At 38.8% G+C, this 21,930-nt stretch overlaps 1 protein-coding gene across 1 annotated transcript in view; it reads left to right on the top strand.

Moving 5' to 3' along the window:
• The window catches only part of LOC114664813 (cytochrome P450 2K6-like), a 52,497-nt gene that overhangs the window by 25,031 nt on the left and 5,536 nt on the right, over window positions 1-21,930 (top strand). Inside the window, exons 4-7 of the mRNA XM_051918999.1 lie at window positions 1,547-1,707; window positions 2,156-2,332; window positions 10,801-10,927; window positions 16,456-16,643. Of these exons, the coding sequence (XP_051774959.1) occupies window positions 1,547-1,707; window positions 2,156-2,332; window positions 10,801-10,927; window positions 16,456-16,643 (653 nt within the window). The remainder of the gene's footprint in view (window positions 1-1,546; window positions 1,708-2,155; window positions 2,333-10,800; window positions 10,928-16,455; window positions 16,644-21,930) is intronic.

A 21,930-nucleotide genomic window follows, 5' to 3' on the forward strand; every position in this document is an offset into this window, starting at 1 on the left:
TTTTAATTGTGAGACGGAACTGTCATCTCTGTCTTGTCATGGAGCACAGTTTAAACTTTTGAAAAAGAGACAAATGTTTGTTTGCAGTGTTTGAATAACGTTCCTGTCTCTCTACAACCTCCTGTGTTTCTGCGCAAATCTGTGACCCAAGCATGACAATATAAAAATAACCATATAAACATATGGTTTCTACTTTGCGGATATTCTTATTTCGCGGGTGGCTCTGGAACGCAACCCCCGCGATGGATGTATAAGCCGGACTTATGTATAAGCCGATATTCTATTTTTTCATTTTCACAACTTTTTTCCTTAGATAAGCCGCGGCTTATTGACAAGAACTTAGGGTACTATGGAACACTGTAAAAAAACTGCTAAAAACCCAATATTTTAATTTGGCTTTTTCGTACTTACATTTTATTTGTATTCCCAATAGACTATATGGGTATAGAATTATTATATTTTTCAGGGATCTGCAATCTGTTCTAATCTCCACTATTCTCTGCTGTCTTTTCCGGTTCTTCTGTTGTGGTGCGCTGTGCCACCACCACCTGATCAAGGCACCATGGAGCCCCCTGTGTTGAAGCCCCAGCTGTCCATAAGACCAACTTCATCAGAATCCTATCATGTGAATCATAAAAACAAAGAGGACTGATTTAAGAACATTTATGTTAGGTAGAATGCCCAGTGAGGGCTGGGTGGTCTTTTGGCCTTGGAACCCTTGCAGAGTTTGTTTTTCTTCTCCAGGCTAACTGGAAGTTTTTTTGTTTTGTCTGTCCTCCTGGCCATTTGACCTTACCTTATTTTGTTGTTACTGATTCTTTAATATTATCGCCTAACCATAATTGTTTTTCTTTTCTTTTAACTTTCTCTTTGCTCGTTGTCATCTTGTAAAGCACTTTGAGTTACACTGTTGTATGAAAATGTGATATATAAATAAATGTTATTGTTGAGACACATAGACACATTCGCCGACTCCCTAGTGTATTCAAATGAATGACTAGAAACTTTGGGAAATCCTCACCCTTGTAGGAGTTGCAGCAGTCCCTGGCAGTGATGGGCAGGTGGTCCCACCTCTTGGAGAAGCACCCACAAAACACAAGGCACATAACAAAAGCTACTTACAGTAGATGCACAGAAACTAAGTAAATAACAATATTAAGATAGAAAAAATATCACAATTTAACAAAACAGACATTAAACAAGAATTTGAGGGTAGGGAATGATAAGGAACTTTTGTTTTAGGCTTTGCTTGGTTGAAAGAGGAACCTTCTTTTTCTAGTGATATTCATGTAGGAACCTGCAAGCTCTGGAATGAATAGGAGCTGATAGGAATGATTAAAGGCTCCTTCTGGTTTTTGTTTTTGTTCTGTTTTTTTTTTAAAAATAGCACAAACATACTCCAAGAGAATGCGTCTGATGTTACAAAAACAAATGTGCTGTGTAAAACCAGAACAAGTTTTGGTTCTGGAAATTTCACTTTCTTTCAAGTGATGTCAAAGCATTGACTTTATTTTACATGAGTTATCCCCTTTATTCCCCCGAACAGGCCAAGCATTTAGTCCAAATAACATCTTAAAATTTTCAACCTCCAACATCATTTTCATCATTGTTCTTGGAAGGCGGTTCGACTATGAAGATTCTGATTTGCACAGATTGCAAAAGCACTTAAACGAATACCACAGATTTCTTGGCAGTCCACAGCTGCAGGTGAGTTATCAAAATGTGCAAGGCCAGAACATTTTGTGATTTCTCAACTCTGCTTAAGGAATTTTTATATCATGCATGATGACTTTTTACAGGTTTAACTTTTTTATATGGCTGACAAGCGTTCTATTTTTAGTTTAAAAATATCAAAATTCTTTTGGAGATCTCTTTTGGAGATATTTAATTTTGTTTTATTGTGTAGTTAACTATGTTTTCTTGGGATTGAATGTATCTTGGTAAAAACTAGGCAGGCTAATGAATATGTGACATTTGTTATGATATGATCATTCTAGCCTGGAATAATAATGCCAAAACCCAAAACTAATGGTATTTATTAACTGAAACATATTGGAGAAATTAGTATATAGATACATATAAAGAAACTGTCCACAATTGCTAAAGATCTGTTAAGTTTCTCTTACCTTCTTGTTCACATCTCACTTATTTTCAGCTTTACAACATGTATCCATTTCTGGGATTTCTCTTGTCAGACCTCAAACGTGCTGCTGAAAACATAACTGAATTTAGAAAATACTTTAATATCGTTTATTATGATCACAAAGATAAAGTGGACAAGAATGACTTGAGGAGTTTCACAGATGCATTCTTGCTCAAACAGCAGATGGAGGTAACAGAATCCAACACTTTTTGAAAAAGCCTTTGTCTTTGCATTCCAATGCATTTTCTTTTTCTTTGTTAATTAAAAGAAGGAAGGAATTTTTATATCATGCATGATTATATTTAACCAATTAAACAATTATAATTGTTTGTGCCTGTTTGCCTTTGTGTTTAATGTTTCAATTTGTTTGTAACTATTCATTAGTATGAATTTACCTTTCAAGCTTACAAATAATCTTTTGTCTTTTGTTTGTTATTTAATTTATTTCAGTAGCTTAATTGTATTAGGGTTATGGCCTTTAATTAAATTTCAGCCCTAGGTACTCATTAAGAACAAAGTTATCCGAGGGCTATTTAAGACATCTGCAGCCACAGCCATGTTGTTTTCACACTGGTTGCTTCTGCCTTTGGATCAGGTCCCTGTTGTAAGGTTTGCACTCCTTTAGAGCATATTGTATTTTGTATTTTTGCTTAGAATTTGGCAAATTGACCTTGAAATTTGGCATTTGTTTTACAGTTTTCTTTTGGGTTCTTCTTATATTCAATTTCAAACTCTATAATCAACTAAAATATTTGTTTTAAGATGGAGAATGCCCCATTAAGGCTCAATCAATACTTAGTATTGTATTTTGTTGGAAGGAAAAGAAATATGCTCAATCCTTGAAGTTGAAAAACTTTACAGTGGAATTCTGGAAGTCCTCTTTTCTTAATTTATTTATTTTGTTTTGTTTGCTGACAAGTACCTAACAAGATGTTATTTTATAGTAATAACCATGTGACCCTTAGTTTTGCTTGAACATCCCCCATGGGCCCACCTGTTTTTTACATTTTTATTTTTCTTTAGATTAGATAAACTTTACTAATACCAAGGGGAATTTTACAAAAACAGCAAGTCCACCTCCTTTCTTTATACCATTTTTGCTCCTGATTTTGCTTGCCCATGCAATTTTAAATCCATCCAGTGTAAACACATAGTCCAGAGTTTCAGAAGCTCAAAGCCACTTCTCTTTGAAACAGATGAGACTGCTGAGTTTGTATTCCCTTTAACTCCTGATCAGTGCTGAGACCTCATTCATTTTAATCACCAGTGATCTTACGTTGCCTATGACGACAGAAGGCAGGTAGGGTCTATACCTTCTCCTCTTATTATGGAGTCGGGCTCCTGTACTCTTTCCTTAGCATCTACACAGTAGTTCTACTGGCAGTCTGGCAATTAGCTTTGGTGCTCTTGGAGACAAAGGGCGCAGGTCTAGCAGTTGCCTGCAGGTAAATACTGATCCACACAACTTCTATTATCCATATTACCCAAAAAAAGTTATCAAACATTAGTAAACAACAATGAATACAAACACACAGAGAAGATGCTGTGGCAGGTAGTTGCTCATGGTAGTGCCAGAAGTCTATTTTGTACCTTCATTCTCATGAAAGCTCACTAATAACATAACTAAATGTTCTAAATGTTCTGCACTGCACTATCGACTACATCAACTTCTGTATGGACATTGTAGTTCCAGTAAGAACTGTACGCTGCTATGCTAACAACAAGCCATGGATTACAAGTGACATCAAGGGCCTTTTGAACCAGAAGAAAATGGCTTTTAAAAGTGGTGATCAGCATAATAATAATAATAATAATAATTCATTACATTTATATAGCGCTTTTCTCAGTACTCAAAGCGCTGAGCTCATGAGCTCAAGCGCGTGCAGAAGGAACTCCAAGTCCAGCTCAGGGCGGCGAAGGAGCAGTACAGGAGAAAGCTGGAGCAGAAGTTGCAGAATAACAGCATGAAGGAAGTGTGGGATGGGATGAAGATCATCACTGGCTGCAGCTCGAAGCGGGGTGCCACCATCGAGAGAGACGTGAAGAGAGCAAACCAAATGAACAACTTCTTTAACAGGTTTGACCACCCTAACCCACTCTCATTCTCACCTCGGAGTACTGCACTCTCCACACATCCCTCTGCTGATACCGGCATAGGAGAGACATCCCTACCCACAATTACAACAGCGCAGGTGAGCAGAGAGCTGAGGAGACTTCGTGCCAGCAAAGCAGCGGGTCCAGATGGAGTATCGCCACGACTGCTGAAGGTCTGTGCATCGGAGCTGGGGGCTCCACAGTGCATCTTCAACATGAGCCTGGAACAGAGGAGAGTCCCGAGGCTTTGGAAAACATCTTGCATCACCCCAGTCCCAAGGGTATCACGTCCTAGTGAGCTGAATGACTTTCGGCCTGTTGCTCTGACATCACATGTGATGAAGACCATTGAGAGGCTGCTGCTTCACCACCTAAGGCTACAGGTTCAACACGTCCTCGACCATCTGCAGTTTGCATATCAGGAGAAGGTGGGAGTGGAGGATGCCATCATCTGTATGCTACACTGATCCCTCTCCCACTTGGACAGAGGCAGTGGTGCTGTAAGAATCATGTTTCTAGACTTCTCTAGCGCCTTCAACACAATCCAACCTCTGCTCCTTAGGGACAAGCTGACAGAGATGGGAGTAGATTCATACCTGGTGGCATGGATCGTGGACTATCTTAAAGACAGACCTCAGTATGTGCGTCTTGGGAACTGCACATCTGACATTGTGGTCAGCAACACAGGAGCGCTACAGGGGACTGTACTTTCTCCGGTCCTGTTCAGCCTATATATATCGGACTTCCAATACAACTTGGAGTCCTGCCACGTGCAAAAGTTCGCTGACGACACTGCTATCGTGGGCTGCATCAGGAGTGGGCAGGAGGAGGAGTATAAGGACCTAATCAATGACTTTGTTAAATGGTGTGACTCAAACCACCTACACCTGAACACCAGCAAAACCAAGGAGCTGGTGGTGGATTTTAGGAGGCCCAGGCTCCATGATCATCAGAGGTGACTGTGTGCAGATGGTGCAGACCTATAAATACCTGGGGGTGCAGTTGGAGGATAAATTAGACTGGACTGCCAATACTGATGCTCTGTGTAAGAAAGGACAGAGCCGGTTATACTTCCTTAGAAGGCTGGCGTCCTTCAACATCTGCAATAAGATGCTGCAGATGTTCTATCAGACGGTTGTGGCGAGCGCCCTCTTCTACACAGTGATGTGCTGGGGAGGCAGCATAAAGAAGAGGGACGCCTCACGCCTGGACAAACTGGTGAGGAAGGCAGGCTCTATTGTAGGCACAGAGCTGGACAGTTTAACATCTGTGGCAGAGCGATGGGCGCTAATTAGACTCCTGTCAATCATGGAGAATCCACTGCATCCACTAAACAGTGTCATCTCCAGACAGAGGAGCAGCTTCAGCAACAGACTGCTGTTACTGTCCTGCTCCACTGACAGACTGAGAAGATCGTACCCCCCCCAAACTATGCGACTCTTCAATTCCACCTGGGGGGGGGGTAAATGTTAAAATTATACAAATTTATTGTCTGTCTGTATACCTGCATTGTTATCAATCTTTAATTTAATATTATTTATTGTATCAGTATGCTGCTGCTGGAGAATGTGAATTTCCCCTTGGGATTAATAAAGTATCTATCTATCTATCTATCTATCTATCTATCTATCTATCTATCTATCTATCTATCTATCTATCTATCTATCTACTTCCCCTGTGATTTCTGATGCTGCTGCCTGGAGTTATAAAAACATGCTGAAGTCCCCATATCAATAATAACAAAAAACGCTCTGAAAGGAGACAACCAGAACATTTTGTTAGATCACTGCTCTCTTTGAACATGTGAAGAAACCCGTGGAGAACCACCTAGTCACTAAGCACTGTTCTGTTCAGCAGAGCTTTTAGGAGAAGTTTAGATTTCTTCAGTACAATATTAAAGATGATAAAACTAATAAACAGATTAAAATGCTGGAGTACTAGATTGTGTCCTTGAGTGCTGAACTTAATTGAGAGAGAATAATAAAGGAGAATGACAAAAGTGTTAAACTTTTTTTAGAAGAAGTTATATTCCTTTCACTGCATGATGCTTCCCCAGTAACAGAGAGATGCCATGAATCTCATGGAAATCAATGTAGACCAAAGTCATCAATACTGAAATTTCTCATCTACATCAATCATTCAAATGTGGCTCAGAAAACTCACAATTTATTCTATGATGGACACCATTTTTTCTCATTTCAGCTTGACAATTAAAGATTACACATATACCTCCAACAGTAAAAAGAGCCCATGAAGTAAGATTGTATCCATTCCTCTCATTTCACATGAATTACAGTCTTGTCAACATGGTGACAATGAAGGATGTGTTTCAAACCCCACTCGGGGTTTATTTCTTATTGCTACATTCTATACATTGTTCTGCCAGCTCAGTGCTCATTAGTTCTCAACTCTCACATGCAAATAACCCACCACTTCGACCGTACAGAAAATCAAACCTGTTTAATTTAATCCAAGCCAGTTCCAGATTAGTTGGTCTCAGTCATTAGGTATGTCACATTAGATGATTAGCTTCATGGGGGTGTGCTACCAACTGCTTCCAACTGTCTAAGATTATGTAAATGAAGGCTATGACTGAAAATTGCAGGAATAGTCATGTAATGTAACATAAACCTAAGAAAGAAAGCCATTTCTTACAAATGTTTTCTTTGTTAAGGTTAAAGTTTAGCCTGCCATCAATTATTGTCCCTAGTTATTTGTAGTGCTCTACCATATCCACTGTCTCCCCTTTGAAGTATAAGTTTGGTATTTTTCAAGTCAAAAATTTTTTTTTCAGAGTCAAAATTGTGCTCTAAAATGAAACGTTTTCTATAAATTGAAAGCACATAGCTAGTTCTGGTGTTTTATACCAGGCTATCATTTAGGCTATCAGAAAAGCAGCCATTAACACTCACTCTTTGTGTTTTGTTGGTTAAAAAGTCCAAAATACACGACACTAAGTTACGTTCCATATGAAACTGATGAGTTTATCAACTAAATGTGGGGCTGGATTGTATTAAAAAATCTATAAAAGGCAGTCTTGCATGGTTTTGTGATCCTATCAGGGAGGGGACGCTGGCGTACGCATGTTGTTACTGCTCCTCCCTGCTAACAACACTTTTCGCAAAACTCACCTTAATTCTACACTTTCTTATGCTTGTTTTATTTCCTTTATTGTACGTATAGTTCGTGGATGCAGCTGACTCGAATTGTATGGATTTGGTTAATATTTACAGATTTTATGGACTCTATTTTGACTGGGAACAACTGAGCCTGTGGATCACGGGACGAGACCTACGAACATTTATTTGTACCTGTCGATCTAGAACCTCGGGATAATCTTTCTCCTTGATTATTTTTGCTATCCTGGTCTGCTCCCGATTCATTTTACAGTACTCTACGACTAAGAACTGATCTGATGTTCATACCCACCTGGCTTGTGGCTCTGCGGTGATCATGCCTTTAATACCCAGCATTATTGTTTATGGCTGTATGTTGGAATCTCCAAATCCTGCTTCCTCCTTCTGCTATGCTTCCTGCTGCTTTGCTATTGCTGCTTATATACACTACCACACCCGCCTGTCCTACCGGCTCCGCTGTGCTGTGCTGTGCTGCTTCTCCACTGCTCTTGATCTTATTACTCACTATCATGCTAAAATACTCTCATGACAAACTCCTTCTTATTAAACAGTTTGTCCAGATCAAATAGTCTGACTGGAACATCCTAAAAGACGCCGGAATTTTGTGGCACCCGAAATATGTAGGTCACCGCCACCGCCGGGCTGTGAATGAAAAGACCTCCGGCAGCATTTGCTCAGGAATATGCTATCCTTCTCATGGCCCTGGAAATAGAAATGTCAGTGTGCCAAATTTACATTATGTGGAAATAAACTCAGATCACGGCTCTGTGCAAAAAGAAGCCTCATTAACTAATATTGCATTGTTTAATTCGAGATCTCTTAATGGCAAAGCATTGGTGCTGTCAGAATTCATCACTGACACCAAACTTGATATGCTGTGTTTAACGGAGACTTGGCAAAAACCGAATGAATTTACATCTCTCATGGAGGCAACACCACCTGGATTCACTTTCCACACAGAACCCCGCAGCTCAAGACAAGGAGGTGGACTTGCAGTAATTGTCAGAGTAGATTTACACATCAAACCAATCCCAATTGACTGTCCATTGTCTTTTGAGTGCCTGGCTCTTAAACTAATAACGGAATCAGGTCCCATCTCACTCATTGTTCTTTATCGTCCTCCAAAATACAGTGCATCCTTCTTATCCGATCTGATTGAACTTTTAATCCACCTAAGGTCTTACTCTCAGAGAATTATCCTTCTCAGTGATTTCAACATCCATATTGACATTACTACATCTAAACTGAGAAATTAATTCTTATCCTTATTGGACTGTTTTGACTTGACACAACATGTTGATTTTCCCACCCACTCTGGTGGTCATATATTGGATCTGATCAGCACTTCTAGACTATCTGTTGCCAACATTTACAGCACTGATTTGGGACTCTCTGACCATAAAGCAGTACTTTTCACTGTCTCATTACCTCTCCCTCCTCTTACCTGTAAACAACAAATTTCTTACAGAAATCTTAAAAATATCTGTCCCTCTATCCTTTCTGGATCCATTTCAGATCTTTTACTGTCTGCACCTATTCCGTCAACACTAGATAGTCTTGTTGACCACTATAACACAACCCTTCATTCAGCATTAGATAAAACAGCTCCATTAAAACATAAGGTTTCCTTTAAGTGTTCAGCTCCTTGGTATAATTCAGAATTGCGATCTATTAAAGCAGCTGACCGACGCCTTGAGAAAATGTCACATAAGTCTGGCCTCACTGTGCACGTCCAGGCTTTCTCTGACCACCAAAGAGCTTACAGAGAAGCATTAACTGCTGCCAAGAACACCCATTATGGCAGAATAATAGAAAGTGGCCATGAAAACCCAAGGGCTTTGTTTTCTGTAGTTAATAAACTAATTGAACCCGCATCTGGCCCAACTACCTCTTCTACTGAAATCTGTGAGGAATTCCTCCACTTTTTCCGTAACAAAATTAAAGGTCTAAATAATTCAACTAACATAAATACATCATCTGTCTCTCCTTGTTTTCCCACTCCATCCAGCTCCTTCTCTAAGTTCTCACCAGTCATATCTACGTTTGTTAATAACCTGTTTTGTAAAATGAGGCCGACTACCTGTGTACTGGACCCCATCCCCAGCACACTACTTAATTCCTGCTTTCATGCCATAATCCCAACTGTTACAACAATAATAAACTCATCCCTTGACACTGGCTCTGTACAGCTCACTTTTAAAACCTGCCTCAGTGAAATTAATACCTGGATGGAGCGGAACTCTTTTTAAAATTTAATTGCAACAAAACTGACCTCCTGCAAATTTGGACTAAAGTGCAACTTAATAAAATGAGCTCCTTCCCAGTCCATCTTGGCGGTGATTTCATCAGACCTGCCTCTACTGCAAAGAATCTTGGTGTCATTTTTGATTCCTCCCTTTCTTATTCCGCCCACATAAACCACATTAAGAAACCTTCTTACTTTCACCTCCGTAACATATCCCGTGTTCGCTCCTTCCTCTCCTTCTCTAATGCTGAGAACCTCGTCCATGCTTTTATCACATCCCGCATCGATTATTGTAATTCCCTACTGGCAGGTGCCCCTTCTTATCTTCTATCACAGCTCCAGCTTATTCAAAACTCAGCTGCAAGAGTCCTTACTCGAACCAGCAGCAGCGAGCACATAACACCCATTCTGCTCCGCCTTCACTGGCTCCCTGTGTCTTACAGAATCGAATATAAAATCCTACTAATAACCTACAAAGCCTTAAACGACCTTGCACCAAACTACATCAGTGATCTTCTCCATCACTATGTGCCTGTCCGCCCACTAAGGTCCTCTGATTCTGGCAATCTTGTTGTACCCCACACTAATTTACACTCCATGGGTGACAGGGCCTTCAGCTGTATAGTGCCCAGACTCTGGAATGACCTACCGAAATTAATCAGGTCAGCTGACTCCATGAATTCTATTAAAAAACAACTCAAAACTCATCTGTTCAGGAAGGCTTTTAGCTCTACTTGACTTTATTACCCTTCTTTCAGTTTACCTCTTTGTCAAGATGCTCATGTAACCTGTGTGTGTGTGTGCTGTACCACCAATTATGTTGTCTGTTAGGCTTTTTCTCTGAGTTTACTGTCTTAATCTTCTTTATTTATTTATCTGGTTTGTACAATGCTATATACTGTATACCCTGCTGTTCTATCTTAAACTCTGCGAAGTGCCTTGACCATGGGAAAGGCGCTATATAAATAAAATGTATTATTATCCTTCCAAATGCTCAAACAGTATATTGAGAAGTGTTGCTGTGGCCTCCTCCACCCCCGTATTTGCTCTGTATGCTGATTAGAAAGGGTCCACATAACCTTGGATTTTATTTAGTAGTTATTTCTTAATTAACTTCTCAAAGGATTTTATGATATGAGATTATCAAAAGCAATAGTAAACAAGTTTATGGTCTTTTGCAGGACACCTACTTTAATGAAACAAATTTTGAAATTGTTGCAATAAATCTATTTGCTGCTGGAACAGAGACTACCGCAATTACTCTGGCTTGGGGATTGCTCTTGATGATGAGATATCCTGACATTCAGGGTAAGTCTTTATTGCACATAATGTACCGATTTGGTATTTACCCCCCTGATACCACATGACAGTCTTGACCAGTGGTTCCCAAACACGGTCCTGGAACCTACTGTGGCTGCAGGTTTTGGTTCCAACCAGATTTCACAATTGGTGACAATAATCGATAACAACTGATCTTATTAATTAGCTGGTCTTTTTTACTCTTCTCTTATTCTGCATTCAGAAAAACACAGCAGCATGGCTTTTACATTTATAAGACACTAGCAAAATACCCGCGCTTCGCAGCGGAGAAGTAGTGTGTTAAAGAGGTTATGTAAACATATATATACATATACATATATACATATATATACATATCTACATATACACATATCTACATATATATATATATATATATATACATATATACATCCACATATATACATATCTACATATACATATATATATATATACATATACACATTCACATATATATATATATATATATATATATATATATATACATACATATCAACATATATATACACATACATATACACACATACATACACACACACATACACATATATACACATACACATACATACATAGTGCGCTGTAACACGGGCTGTGATTGTTACATGGGAGGGAAACGACAAATCACAGCTTCCCACTTTCTAATCGGGCCTGTGATTGGTGCTTTGACTGATGCCCAGATCCCACAGTATCTCCCCTTAGGAGAGGCGTTAGGCAAGTGTAATTGAATAGCGGTGCTGCAAGTTTAGCTTTACACCTGTTTTTAAGGCTTATTGACTGAAAGGGGCTTTCATGAAAAAAGTTAGGGCTTTGCTACAGGATACACCCTCCACAAGTTAAGGAAGTAAAAATTAAGGTATATACTTCTGTTTTATTTAAACCTTTTAAGTTTGTATGCGGGCGGTATGGTGGCGCAGTGAAAGGTGCCAGTTAGGAGACCCGGGTTCGCTTCCCTGCGTGGAGTTTGAATGTTCTCCCTGTGTCTGTCTGGGTTTCCTCCGGGTACTCCGGTTTCCTCCCACAGTCCAAAGACATGCAGGTTAGGTGCATTGGCGATTCTAAATTGTCCGTGGTGTGTGGGTGTGTGTGGGTGTGTGCGCCCTGCAGTGGGCTGGCACCTTGCCCGGGGTTTGTTTCCTGCCTTGTGCCCTGTGTTGGCAGGGATTGGCTCCTGTATTTAGGATATAGCGGGTTGGATAATGGATGGATGGACATTTGTATGCATAGCCCCATTTGCCCGTTTTCGTTTTTTTTCATTCTTCAGTAATATTTCAGCAAACCCAGAGCTTGTCAGTTCAAATCCTGGTACTGACACCACTGTGTGACCCTGAGGAAGTCACTTCACCTGCCTGTGCTGCAAAAAACAAAAGTAATGTAACAAATTGTACCTCAGATGTTGCAAGTTGCTGGAATAAAGGCATAAGTCAAATAGATAAATATGTATTATACACATAGGAACTATTCATTTATTTTCAGTTAAGTCATCTGCAGCAAACCTTTATAAATGTGGGTTTCTCCTTTTTAAATAGTGCAAACTGTTTCTTCTTCGTTGAGATTTTCTCTTGGAGAGCTTTTTTCATTTCATTGAAAATTAAAGCAGCAGCTGCCAAAATATGTAGCTTTCTTATTAATTTTTCAACATTGTGTAAAATAACTTTATAAAGTAACATAAAAGGTTTAAATACTGGTTATCCTTTTACACTAAAATATTACTAAAGAGATACAAAAAAAGTAAAATGCTTATGTTGTTTTTCTTTAAGGAGGTTAAATATTACTGAAGAAAGAAAAAAAAAAAAAACTAAAACAGCCAAATGGGGCTATGCATACGAACTTAAAAGGTTTAAATAAAACAGAAATATACACCTTTATTTTTACTTCCTTAACTTGTGGAGGGTGTATCCTGTAGCAAAGCCCTAACTTTTTTCGTGAAAGCCCGTTTCAGTCAATAAGTCTTAAAAACAGGTGTAAAGATATTGACAATAAGCTACGCAAACCCACCAAGACATGGAATCGTTTAAATCAAGGCGTGAGTTGAAAAACACCATCCCATACTATTAATTAACGATTAACACATTTCTATATGTATTGTAAGCATACAATACAACTGATAATATGTTGCGCTTATTTATCTGGTGTACCGACATTTTTGCGAGTTTAACGGCTGAAATCCAACGTGGTTTGTGCCCTTCAGAATGAAAACAGTTTGCATTTACCTTTTTAATAAAAGGCAAGCTTTTAAGCCTGAGAAATCACCCCGTAAATGCACACGTTTAATTGCACATGTGTTAATATGTATGCTTACACAGTATTAAAAGACACTCAACAATTAACGTCATTTACCTTCGTTCCCGCGTTTGACTCGTGCTGTAAATCTCTTCCTTGTTTTCAGTTCACGTGATTACGTAGGAGGCGTGATGACGCGATACGTGACTCCGCCTCCTCCATTAGAGTATATGGACAAAAAACAGGTTCCAGTTATGACTATTACGCGTAGAATTTCGATATGAAACCTGCCTAACTTTTGTAAGTAAGCTGTAAGGAATGAGCCTGCCAAATTTCAGCCTTCTACCTACACGGGAAGTTGGAGAATTAGTGATGAGTGAGTGAGTGAGTCAGTCAGTCAGTCAGTCAGTCAGTCAGTGAGGGCTTTGCCTTTTATTAGTATAGATTTAGAAATATTTCTATTTTTTTCTAAAGCTATAAATGCTTAACTCTCTTTTGTTATTTTCCAATTATTTTCCCCTTTCCCTGTGTAGCTTGCACCCTTCATTTAACCCTAACAGTGACAATTAGCGACCAGCATAGAAGACATCCAGGATGATAAAAGCTGCAACGACTTCAGTGTCAGATCCACTAATTAGTAAGTAATCAATTAAATAACCAGAACACCTGGAAAAGCAGAATAAAACTTAGGCTGAAAATACAGTTAATGACTTAAAAAAACTACATATTCCCCATTTAACTGCTTATTACATTTTAATAAAAATCTACCAAACTTAATTTGTAATATCTACTTTTACTCCAAAACACAGAAACTCAGAAATAATGACTCAATTAATTAGGCTAGGAGTCCAATGAAAAACTGAAGTTGGTTGGAACAAAAACCTGCAGCCACAGTGGGTCCCCAGGGCTGAGTTTGGGAACCACTGCTCTAGACAGATAAGTAAGGTGCCAACCTTCCACAGTTTACCTCAAAGGCATAGTGTGGAAATTAGGAAGCAACTGTTAATGCACCAGTCTATCATAGAGCAGGTACATGATTGACCAGGGCCAGTTAAAAGTCATTTGTCAAGCTAACAGAGATGATTTTTGAATTTGAGGTAACCTAAATACCTGGAGAATACCCACATGGAGAAGATGCAAAAATTATACAAACAATTCTTGGGCATGGATTTGAACCCTAACCTGTTCAGCAGTGTTTTACCTTGGTAGAGTTCTGTATTACTCTTCTTTCCCCTTTTTGTATTCTTTATTGGGTAGCCTTTGTCAGAATGCCTCAAATCCCATAGACGTAACACTGTTTATAAAGTATTGTACTTTGTAACTTCTCCCCACCTTCCCTTCTACATCTATAACCTCAGGCAATTACATAGAGTAAAAGACAAGCAGGAGTTACATTACAACTTTAAATAATGTATTATTGATAATATTCATAAAATGATATCAATAAGCAAAGTACAAGTGAATATTGGCAACCATACAACTTGATAAATGCTGATGTGTAATTTCAGGTGCCATGCAGACTTTTTAGTTACTTAAAATGTCTCTAGTTAAGTCATCATTTTTAGTCAGCTTTCTTCAGAACAGGCCGCTTGCCTGTCTCAATATTGCTGCCAAGTTGAGCTCCTCAGTGTGGTCTTCTTTTCAGCCCATGGTGTGTAAGAAGCTCCTTCATCATGATGGGGTGTGTGTGTGTGTGTATGTGTGTGTGTGTGAGAGAGAGAGAGAGAGATAGAGAAAGGGGGAAAGCAAGCAAATGTATACATTCTTTGTCCAAATCCTTACACCAATAGGGTGTCATGCTACTAAATGGCCTCTTATTCACACCAATCCCAAACAGCCATACTTGAGAATAATGGGGGCACACAATACCTTTCCCACCTGCTCCAAAGCCATTTGTTGAGCTGATGCTTGCCAGCTAGGTAGACTGGCTTTCCTGTAGGGGTTAGTAGTTGCCTGTTTATTGGTTTTTAGGATCTTGGTCCAGACACAGTCCCTCTTGCCAAATCTGGTCTGATGCTCCATTCCACACACTTCCTTTTCACACCACCATCCAAGGCCATCTGATAAGGTGAAGCTTTCCAACTAGATGTCCTTCCTGTCCTGCAGAGAATCACTTGCTAAACCAGTTTGAGGCTCTTCTCCCAACTCTGTCATAAAATTCCTCAATAAGTCCTAAAGACTGGGTTCTGTAAACATGAAAGCTTCTCACCAATGAAATACTAATATTGCATTACTTTGTCTAAGTTACAAATAAAGACATACAAAATATCTATCAACTTATATACAAAATTTCACACCACAACACACAGTAAAAACTAATTCTGAGTACTACACCACCATACTTCCCTGAGTCGGTTTATCTTTGCTAATTAGCCTAACATGTCTTTGGAATATAGAAGGACAACTGAAGTATTAGTCTACACCTATGCAGACACAGCTGGCACAGGAATCTGGAGCTATGAGGCAGCTGAACCACTGTTCAGTCCTGTAAACTATTATAAAATATTAATATCCTTTAATTTGCTCTTGGAATATTTCAAGTTGATGTAATCCACTTATTTTAATGAAAATCCAGATCTAAAGATTGGTCAGTTCTACCCACATCTGTGATTTCAGTACTTCATGTGCCACTTTTTTCAAGTTGTTCATTTGTACAGTCGATGTTAAAGAATATTATTAGTCACAGTGCTCTGTTAATAGTTCAGTACCAACTGGGACCCAAATAAAGTTAATAAAGATAGCAGATGTAGATGCAAAAAAGTAATTTATTCCACACAGTCATTAAGAAGAACTCACAGTTCTGGCTTCAATAAACAATTACAGTGAAAAATCTTCACATCTGGGTCTCAGTTTCTCAGTCACGCTCGAGAGACATACTTGCCAGAGATGATGAAAAATGGGAACCCAAGAAACTATGACATGGTAAGTTCACTACTTTTTAATGTTCAATTGTTCACTGTAAAACAGTTTGTCCATGATGTTATTACCCTGCATGTGCTATCATCTTAAACTACTGTATTTGCCACTCTGTCCTTTCACACTAGCAACCATCGTATCGCATTCTTCAATTCAGCAAGCAGGAGTCACTGATGAGTAAACCACAGCAATAGTCTTGCATTCAATCACCGCTTAAGCTTAAAATGAAATTGCATGCACCACAGTACTAACTTTGCTTCTGCAATATTTTGTGGATATTGTTTCAAATCTAACATCACAGTTATTTTATTAGATACAGCATGCATTACTTGCATTTCTCTATAAAAATGTTTGCCCTAAAAGTGCGAGCTTTTATCTTTCAGCAAAAGTACGGCAAGAAATAGAAAATGTCATTGGAAATGAGCGTTGTCCAAGGTATGAAGATAAGAAGAACATGCCCTACACAAATGCCGTTCTTCATGAGATCCAGCGGTTTGGAGACGTGGCGCCGCTGAACCTGTTACATCAGACCTCACAGGATACAACCTTCCAAGGATACAAAATCCCTAAGGTCAGCAGCTGCAGTGCTCTGCATTCTCTCTGATTAAGTGTAGTCCTTTTGGCATTAAGGAGGATCTGGATTTTAAAAAATAATATGGTATTCGTAATAATTTAAGTGTCAGTTATAAGTGGTACTTAAGCAAAGTTTGCTACTTATTCACGTTATTTATATAGAGACTCTGGTCCCCATGTCAAACAAGTTGTAAATTAATGCATCTCCCTGACAATTTATGCCTACACCATCTAGCACTTTAATGTGAGAATTGTTTGGCAAACAATACTGAAAATAATTATATTGATTGCTATTCACATTTGTGTACCCCCAGATGGCTCAGGCACATGCATATCTTAGAAATTTAATATAAAATGTTTTGTGATCTGTTTTTTTTATTGTAAAGATAAAAAAGTAGAACATACAAGTTACAGAAAATTTATTTTTGATAAGTAAAATACCCAAACCAAAAGAAGAAAAAAATCAAGGCAAATCCCAACTTCCTCTCAGAACCCTGTGAACACAGCCATATCCATATCTACATAATCTAGATGGCACTATGAGGTGATCTTATTCCTGACGTGACATATGGCAGAGGACCAATTCTGATTATTTTTTGAAGCTCCATTGATTCTCATGACTGTTATTTCAAGAAGCAAAACTTTATAAAAGGAGGAATTCCACAGACTCTGGGATAAAGAATCAGTCTCTCTTCAACAAGATGCAAGGGTGTAGTTAGACAAGTAAAGTGCCCAATGAAAAGATTTTCTGCTGGAAGGAGGTAAGAGTGAGCAAAGAAAGGCCCAAAACTAGATATGGGGAGAGAAAACGATGTTTGTAGAGAGAATTGGTCAGATTGTCAGGAAGGATGAAGAGAAAGGCTCATGGTAAAACACTTGTGAGAGGTGATATTAATCAATGAATAATTTGTAATTGGGTGTGCTGATAATTTGGATGTTTGGATGTTTTAAAAATGGTGTTCCAAGATAGGTTTAAATTAGGAGGAAGGTCTCATTGCCATATTGAGTTTAAAAGAATTGGTCTTAACTCTTTCAGGGCAGGTGTCGACTTATATTGACATATAGGGCTGACATTAGTCGACATCCAGAGGTAGAGGGTGGAGATCAGCTGTAAACGTTGACAATTTGCTGTTACATTATAGTTCGACTTTCTTTGCTAGCAGTATGCTGCTTACAGTATATGTTACACTGGAGCCGCAGTTTCAGGCGTCTGTTGCTGCAGACTGAGAGAGCTGTTGTGTGTCAAGGACAGCTGCCTGCGGCTGCCACCGGGCGCAGCCAGCTGCACAAACACAGCTATGTGGTGGCCAGTTGCCTTCGCACAGCAATATTGAACATAAGACACAGTGACATTTGTCATAAGTAAATATTTTATGTTGATTTATGTGTGAAACTATTGTTTTATGTGCTTTCCAGAAAACTGAATTTTTTTGCAAAATATATTCAGCCTTGGGCCGAAACCTGAAAAAAGAAAAATTAGATCTGTCCTACCCTCTGCCTCAAGCACCTCCCTGAGTCAACAGTCCTTTCTAATGACCACGCAGACAAGAGTTTCCAGTTTTCTTTCTTTACTGAAGCCAGTTGGAATAGGATAAAACTACAAGTAAATTATAAACACAATAATGTGAGAAATCCTTACATACAAACCCACACAATAAACTTAATGGCAGAATTACTTATTCTTTAGAAATCTTCTTTTTCTTCTTCTTTTGGCTGCTCCCATTAGGGGTTGCCACAATGGCTCATCTTTTTCCATTATCTTCCTGTCCTCTGCATCTTGCTCTGTTAATTTATTCTTTACAAATATATATATAAAAAATAACATTCAAATAAATGGCAAACATTATCTGTGCATACTCTGGCAAACTTGGTAAGAATGTATGAAAGAGGTATGCTCATAAGTACTTTTTTAATGCTTTGAAAACTCCTATAACAACAATAAGATGCTAGAACTTTTTACTTTAAAAATACTTTACTAAATAACTTTAAATACTTAACAGACTCACAAATGTGCATTAATACAAAGAAATAAACACCTATAAAACATTTCTACATATCGACAATGCCTTCAAAAGCCAAACTGAACATTTAAAGCAAAAGAAGTGAGACAAGCAAGTGCTCTCTGTTTGTTTCTACTCTCTGAGGCTCTGCTTGTTGACATCATTGCCCTAAGACAGGCTGTTCCCTAAGTAATGCTGAACTTCACTACTAGATGGTGTGAATCTTAATTTTTTTCTTATTTTCAAATCTTAAAAATAACCAGGACAGCACAAAGGTCTCAAAGAGTTTTTGAATAGCTCAGCATGAAGTGAGGAGATGGACTTTTAAGAAGTGGAAAGGGAAAGACAAAAACTATGAGAGGGTGACCCCACAAGTCCCGAGAGCTGAACTGACATAAACTGAAGTTAGAAGTAAAAAGAAAAAAAAGAGAGAAACTCAAATTTCAAGACTGAGATGTCCGTAGCCCCATGCCACTGAAAATATCACCAAGAATTCCCACTCCCTAATCAGCCCAGGCAGAAAAAGAAATGGAGTGCCCTCCAATTCAGAGGGCATCATTATTGAAAATTGAAGTGTGGGTGTGCCAGAGGGGAGCTGTGCCCAAAGCTTTGTGACCCCATCTCAAATTTTTTCAGTGTACAGAATAAGAGGGCCTTAATATAGAAAGGAAGGGCTTTAGTTTTAAAGAAGCCAAAGGAAGAACATACAATTGCTGGGGGCAACCAGATTTATTTCAATAAGACTCCAAGAAAATGGAAGTGCAGGAGAGGAGATCCAGTAATAACGTGGCTAGGGAATATAAGCATGATGATAAAAGTCCAGATCTGGAATAGACAGGCCCAGTTAGGTCCATCACGGAGAAAAGTGTAATATTTAATAGAAGGTCTCCTGCCACTCGACATAAACTGTGAGACAAGAGATTTAATACAATATGTACCCAGTACGTCTTAGGTGGAGGAAGAGTAATCATAGAACTGATGAACTTTACAGTATGTGAGTAACAATATTCATTTCAATAACAGCTAAACAAGACCAAAATGATTGTGATAATTTAGAGCAGTTAGACAGAGAAGATTTTGTAATTTTGAGAACAAATTAAAAAAATAAATTGAACCTACAAAATTGTATATTGAGCTGGAAATGTCTATTCTGAGGTACTGTATTTGATTTTGATGGTTTATTGGAATTATAGAGGGAAGATTAGTACTTTACTTTATAACCTGAAACAGCTTCATTGGACTGAATAAGTCCATCCATCCATCCATCCATTTTCCAACCCGCTGAATCCGAACACAGGGTCATGGGGGTCTGCTGGAGCCAATCCCAGCCAACACAGAGCACAAGGCAGGAACCAATACCGGGCAGGGTGCCAACCCACCGTAGCTGAATAAGTCAAGAAAGAAATAAAATATATAATTGTAGGTATGTTATCTTCTGTAGCAGACTCGCATTACCTCCAGGAATGGTTCCTGACTTGTGCTTAATAATCCTAAAATGGACACAAGTTCATGAACTAAGTCACCATTTAACCAGTTAGACACTAACTGTAGCTGTTTCTGTCATATTTCTGTCTATTGACACTTACTGAGACATATTTGGCAAGTGATCACGTTGCTCTCCTATCAGTGTTACGATGTTTCTATTTTCAGAAACACCATTCCAGTTTTACAAATACAGACCACCCTAAGAACTTTGTAGTACTTTAAATGTGTGGATGAGCACTACTGGAAATAAAGTCCTGGCACCATTTTCATCCTGTCCAAAATGTGTACTCCACCATACAGTATCTTCACTGCTACTTCTTATTATGACTTCTAGTATAAAAGCCAGGAATGTTCTGAGTCTACAGATGTGTAAAGTCACAACAACCATATGTAATTTCATTAAAGTTCGTGAATGAATCAGTTGTTGTTGTTCTGGGATTATAGTATGTATCGGACAATATGGTTAGAAACACAGGAGCTCTCCACTTGTCTTCATTTCTCTTCACTTTCTGCACCACCACTTTTAAGTGAAACTTCAGTTTATTCCACTTACAGACTCAGCAGACGTGTTAAACCTGTCAATGATATGCAGTGTTTCATTGATCACTTTGTTACAATGTAAGTCGAAAGCCACATCACCCATCATAATTAAGCTACTGCTGTGTTGTCTTTCCGGAATGGAAAAATGTTTGAACACTGCTTTAGAATGAACGCTCCCCACCAAACTAAATCCATTTCTGCTTTAAAGATTTTTCCGTTCTAGAATGCTCTGTTTGCACTCCACTTTCTCTTGAGTAGGTCTTCCCCAAACAATACGTTTGACCCAATTCATAATTCATATGCTAAGAATGCTAATAAGCTACCTCATTTCTTAAACTGTTGTGTGATGATTAACTTTAGTTCTGCCATTAATCTGTTACGTTCTGTATTAATACAATAGTTTGGAATTGCCATTAACACCCCGCTGAAAACTAATCTTCATGTACCCTTCTGTTCACATGGTTATTGCCAGAGATAATTTTGTAAAGTTTGACACTCTTGTTACGCTTTGGAGCGCTAAAAGCTAACAACTTTATAAAAATATATTAATTTGAGTCAGACCCCCATGACCCTGTGTTCGGATTCAGCGGGTTGGAAAATGGATGGATGGATGGATGGGTGGATGGATAATTTGATAATGGATGGATAATAAGAATTTTAAGTGCCAAAATGGAAAATGCTCAATAACTACTGTCATAAGAATAAGTTATATGCATCATAAAGGTTTGGGGCAGCCACCCGTATATTGTTTCCTGGCTGCAAAAAATTGATTTGAAATAAGCACAATGTGCATAGAGCAGAGTCCAAAACAGAACTGACCGGCCTTGAGACAAAATAGCCATTTTAAGCAAGAGTAGGGGAAATGGCATCACTGGCCCCGGAACCGGAAGTGACATCTTCGTGACCAGAAGTGACATCATTGTTGGCACCAGAGCCAGAAGTGACGTCTTCATGACCGGAAGTGACTTCACTGTTGGTGCCAGAGCCGGAAATTACATCATCATTGGAAACAGAAAGTGATGTCATCAGTGGTGCCAGAATCAAGCAGGATTTCCCGGGAATGGTCTGCAAGAGACTGAGAGAGACAGTTAGCACACTCCACCACCCCATAGAATTACCATTATTTAGGCCCTTTAGCTGTTTCCCATGCGCACGTGTGTGACACTACTCACAGAAAAAAATAATGACTAAAGTCTGAGGTTGTAACAACAGCCTAGCCAAAACATAAGGTAAGCATAAAAATCACTTGAAAAAATGTAG

This window comes from Erpetoichthys calabaricus, chromosome 14 (assembly GCF_900747795.2).
Source record: "Erpetoichthys calabaricus chromosome 14, fErpCal1.3, whole genome shotgun sequence".
In the NCBI taxonomy this organism is placed as follows: Eukaryota; Metazoa; Chordata; class Cladistia; order Polypteriformes; family Polypteridae; genus Erpetoichthys; species Erpetoichthys calabaricus.